We start from the raw sequence: 3,230 nt of genomic DNA, 5'->3' as shown, positions 1-3,230 counted from the left end.
AAAAAAAAAAAAAAAAAAAAAAAAAAAAGACTCGGTTAATGTAAGTTATTCTTGAATCTGATAACTACAAAAGTTTATCATATGTTTTTTGTTCTATGAATTTTGATGAATCACAGTAGATTCAAACAATTTAAATTATATGATTAAATGCAAAATTTAAGTAAAATAAATACGAACACAAATTTCAGTTGGTATATTTTAGTTATACAAATGAATCGCTTCATTCAAAAATGGTCCAAGTCAATATTTGATTAAAAACGTGATTATTACAGATTCTTTGTCGCTTTACTTAGACATTTTCGTTAAAGGCCTTTAGTTCGTGGCTAAAGCCCATTTAACATAAAATAATAGTTTAGCATATATTGGTGTGTGCACTTCACTCGTACTATATACACATTCTATTTATTCAAAATTTATACATATATTAGTTAATATGAGCATTTTAAACATAATGCATTTCATTAAAATGAACTAAAAATAAACTTCGTGAAAATTTAAAACCCTGTTGATAACATATGGACATTCATTTATTCTTATTTGTAATTTACAGATTCTTTTGATGAAAGAACATCTTTAGTGCTAGCTAATGCAATACATTTTAAATCAGACTGGTTATATGAATTTAAGAGCGTTAAAAAAGAATCATTTTATTTAACCACAACTGAAATATTTAACGTACAAATGATGAGGCTGTATAAGAAATTGCAATACTATCACGACAGTGAAATTAATTATTCAATGCTTATGTTACCTTACAAAGTGTTAATTTAAATTTTTTAAGTTTAGCGTAATGAACATCATTTGAAAATATTTTTTCAGAATGAAAAATTTAAAATGATTATTTTACTACCTGATGCTAAGGACGGATTACATAACTTAGAAAATAATTTATCAAAAATAAAGCTTAGAGAAATTATACCTATGACAACATATCCTAATGTAAACGTTAAACTGCCCAAATTCAAGTTTGAACAATCAATCGACCTACAAATTGTATTAAAACAAGTAAATTTTAAACACAAATTTATTCTATTAAAAATTATTTTTAATTATATTTTTTTATTATTAAAATTATTTATAAATTCAAATACAAAGTGTTTAATAAGTAAGGAAACGGGTCAATTGTTACAAAAGGTGAGAACAAAAGATACTCGTTTCTTAATTATTAAACACCTACATATAACTCAATACACAAAGGTCCTAAATAGCAAATTTGTTCTGTCAAAGCGTAATGAATCCTCTACAACATACAGTTTTTTGTAAATATAAGCTGATTGTAGATACTAAAAAAATAATTTTGTTTTATTTATTACAGCTTGGTTGCTCATCAATGTTTACTCGTACAGCGAATTTTTCTAGAATATCTGAATTTCCTGAAGACCATATGTATGTTAGTGAAGTATTACATAAAGCCTATGTCGAAGTTAACGAGAAAGGAACTGAAGCCGCAGCTGCAACAGGTAATGCATTATACAAATTCGCAATATGTTAGATAGAATTTGTATGGGTATTATGCAGATGAATACGTTTTTATCGAATTATTTTGTAACTTCCTTATTTTTTTTAATTAGCTTGTATGTTATTTATTATATTTAATTTATATAATTAAAATGTTTAGGTATATTCATAAATACATTAAAAAGTGGACCTAGAGAACAAGAAGTAAACTTTCATGCGGATCACCCTTTTATTTTCATAATAATGAATGATAATAATAATGTTTTATTTGTTGGAAGAGTAAAAAAACCAATTATAAATGAATAAAATACGTTTCGAAAATTGTAATTAAATATTTTGTTAATAAACATTTGTATGTTGTATTATCACCATAGGCGTAAATCGGAAAGAGGATTCCCCTATGCCCTCTCTCTGATCCTCTGCCCCCAAAAATTGAAAAAATTATATGTATTTTTATAAATAAAAAAAATTAGTATGAGAAAAAATATCAATTTATCCCCTCGAATATTTTACGTAAATTTACTTTACGCCTATGATTGACTGACACCACATACTGAAATGTTTATTTTTTAATATTTTGTCAATTCAAATATATAGTCCATATTTTTATTATGTATACAAAAATAAATATTTTGTACCAAATAAAACTTTTTTATCACAGTAAAAATTTTCTTATAGTTCATCTTTTATTAATGAATAAAACTTATATTATTACATGAATATTCGTAAAGAGCCAATCCATATCAAATCATCCAGAGTGATTGCTCTTTTTTTAAATTGCGTGATTTTTCTTACATCATATTAACATTATTCAATATTATAATTTAATTATGTTTTTAAGTTTTTTTGTACCTTGGCTTTTTTTTAGTAGTAAGTATAAAAATGTTCAAATTTCGAAAATAACGATTTTTAGGCAACTGAGTTTTTCTCCTGTGGGACTGAAATTTAAATCATAAAATATTCACACACTATTGTTACACATTTTAACTTTCTATGGTAAAAATTTTAACTTTGATATTATGGCATTTTTCTTTTAAATATTTCCCTATTGAAAAATTCATTAATCAAAATATAATAAATATATACACCCAAAGAAAAACGTCAATCAATTTTGATAGATAAATTTTATCAAGGGTTTATGATAATGTTTTATTAATACGAACATAATAATTATTCTTATGAATAATTATTGTTCAATACAAGAAAAAAAATTATCATATTGATAAATATATCATAGATTCAATAGTAATGATATATTTATCAAATTGAACAATGAATTTATTATATAGATCGAGGTTTTTCTCTGGGTGTAGTTACATCTAAACAATTCTAAAGATAATATGTACAAATAAAGAGTTATATATTTAACAATGATAAATCCGCCGTATTAAATTAAAATTTTAATGAGACAAACTAAACATGATAATATACGTTATATTTTGCTTGCAAGTTAAAACTATTCGTTATGTATATTACTAGCCTTTTAGAGAGGAAACTAATAGTGAGCCATAAAAGAAAAACTAAATAAATCAATAACACATCTAAATATAAACATTTATAACTACATATTTCTGTTTGTGTCATTTACCGCGATTAGATAAAGTATATCATCACGGATTACATTGTGATGAAAAATTTATATTATCGCAACTAAATTGCATAATACATCCCATATGTCATAAATTTTACAACAATGAACTATACTTTTAAACCAATTTAATTACTAATAAAATCTCTGTCATAAAAATGATAAAACATTGAGTTTTTGTAAT

At 24.0% G+C, this 3,230-nt stretch overlaps 1 protein-coding gene across 1 annotated transcript in view; it reads left to right on the top strand.

Moving 5' to 3' along the window:
• LOC126902149 (serpin B4-like) overlaps positions 1-2,126 on the top strand; it is an 18,440-nt gene extending 16,314 nt beyond the window's left edge. The window contains exons 11-14 of the mRNA XM_050679175.1: positions 551-759; positions 820-1,005; positions 1,316-1,460; positions 1,619-2,126. Of these exons, the coding sequence (XP_050535132.1) occupies positions 551-759; positions 820-1,005; positions 1,316-1,460; positions 1,619-1,764 (686 nt within the window). The 3' untranslated portion in view covers positions 1,765-2,126. The remainder of the gene's footprint in view (positions 1-550; positions 760-819; positions 1,006-1,315; positions 1,461-1,618) is intronic.
• The last annotated feature ends 1,104 nt before the right edge of the window (positions 2,127-3,230 follow it).

This window comes from Daktulosphaira vitifoliae, unplaced genomic scaffold (genome assembly GCF_025091365.1).
Source record: "Daktulosphaira vitifoliae isolate Bord-2020 unplaced genomic scaffold, ASM2509136v1 Scaffold_3, whole genome shotgun sequence".
In the NCBI taxonomy this organism is placed as follows: domain Eukaryota; kingdom Metazoa; phylum Arthropoda; class Insecta; order Hemiptera; family Phylloxeridae; genus Daktulosphaira; species Daktulosphaira vitifoliae.
The sequence above is the reverse complement of the archived record's forward strand: the minus strand, read 5'-3'. Positions and strand labels throughout refer to the sequence as shown.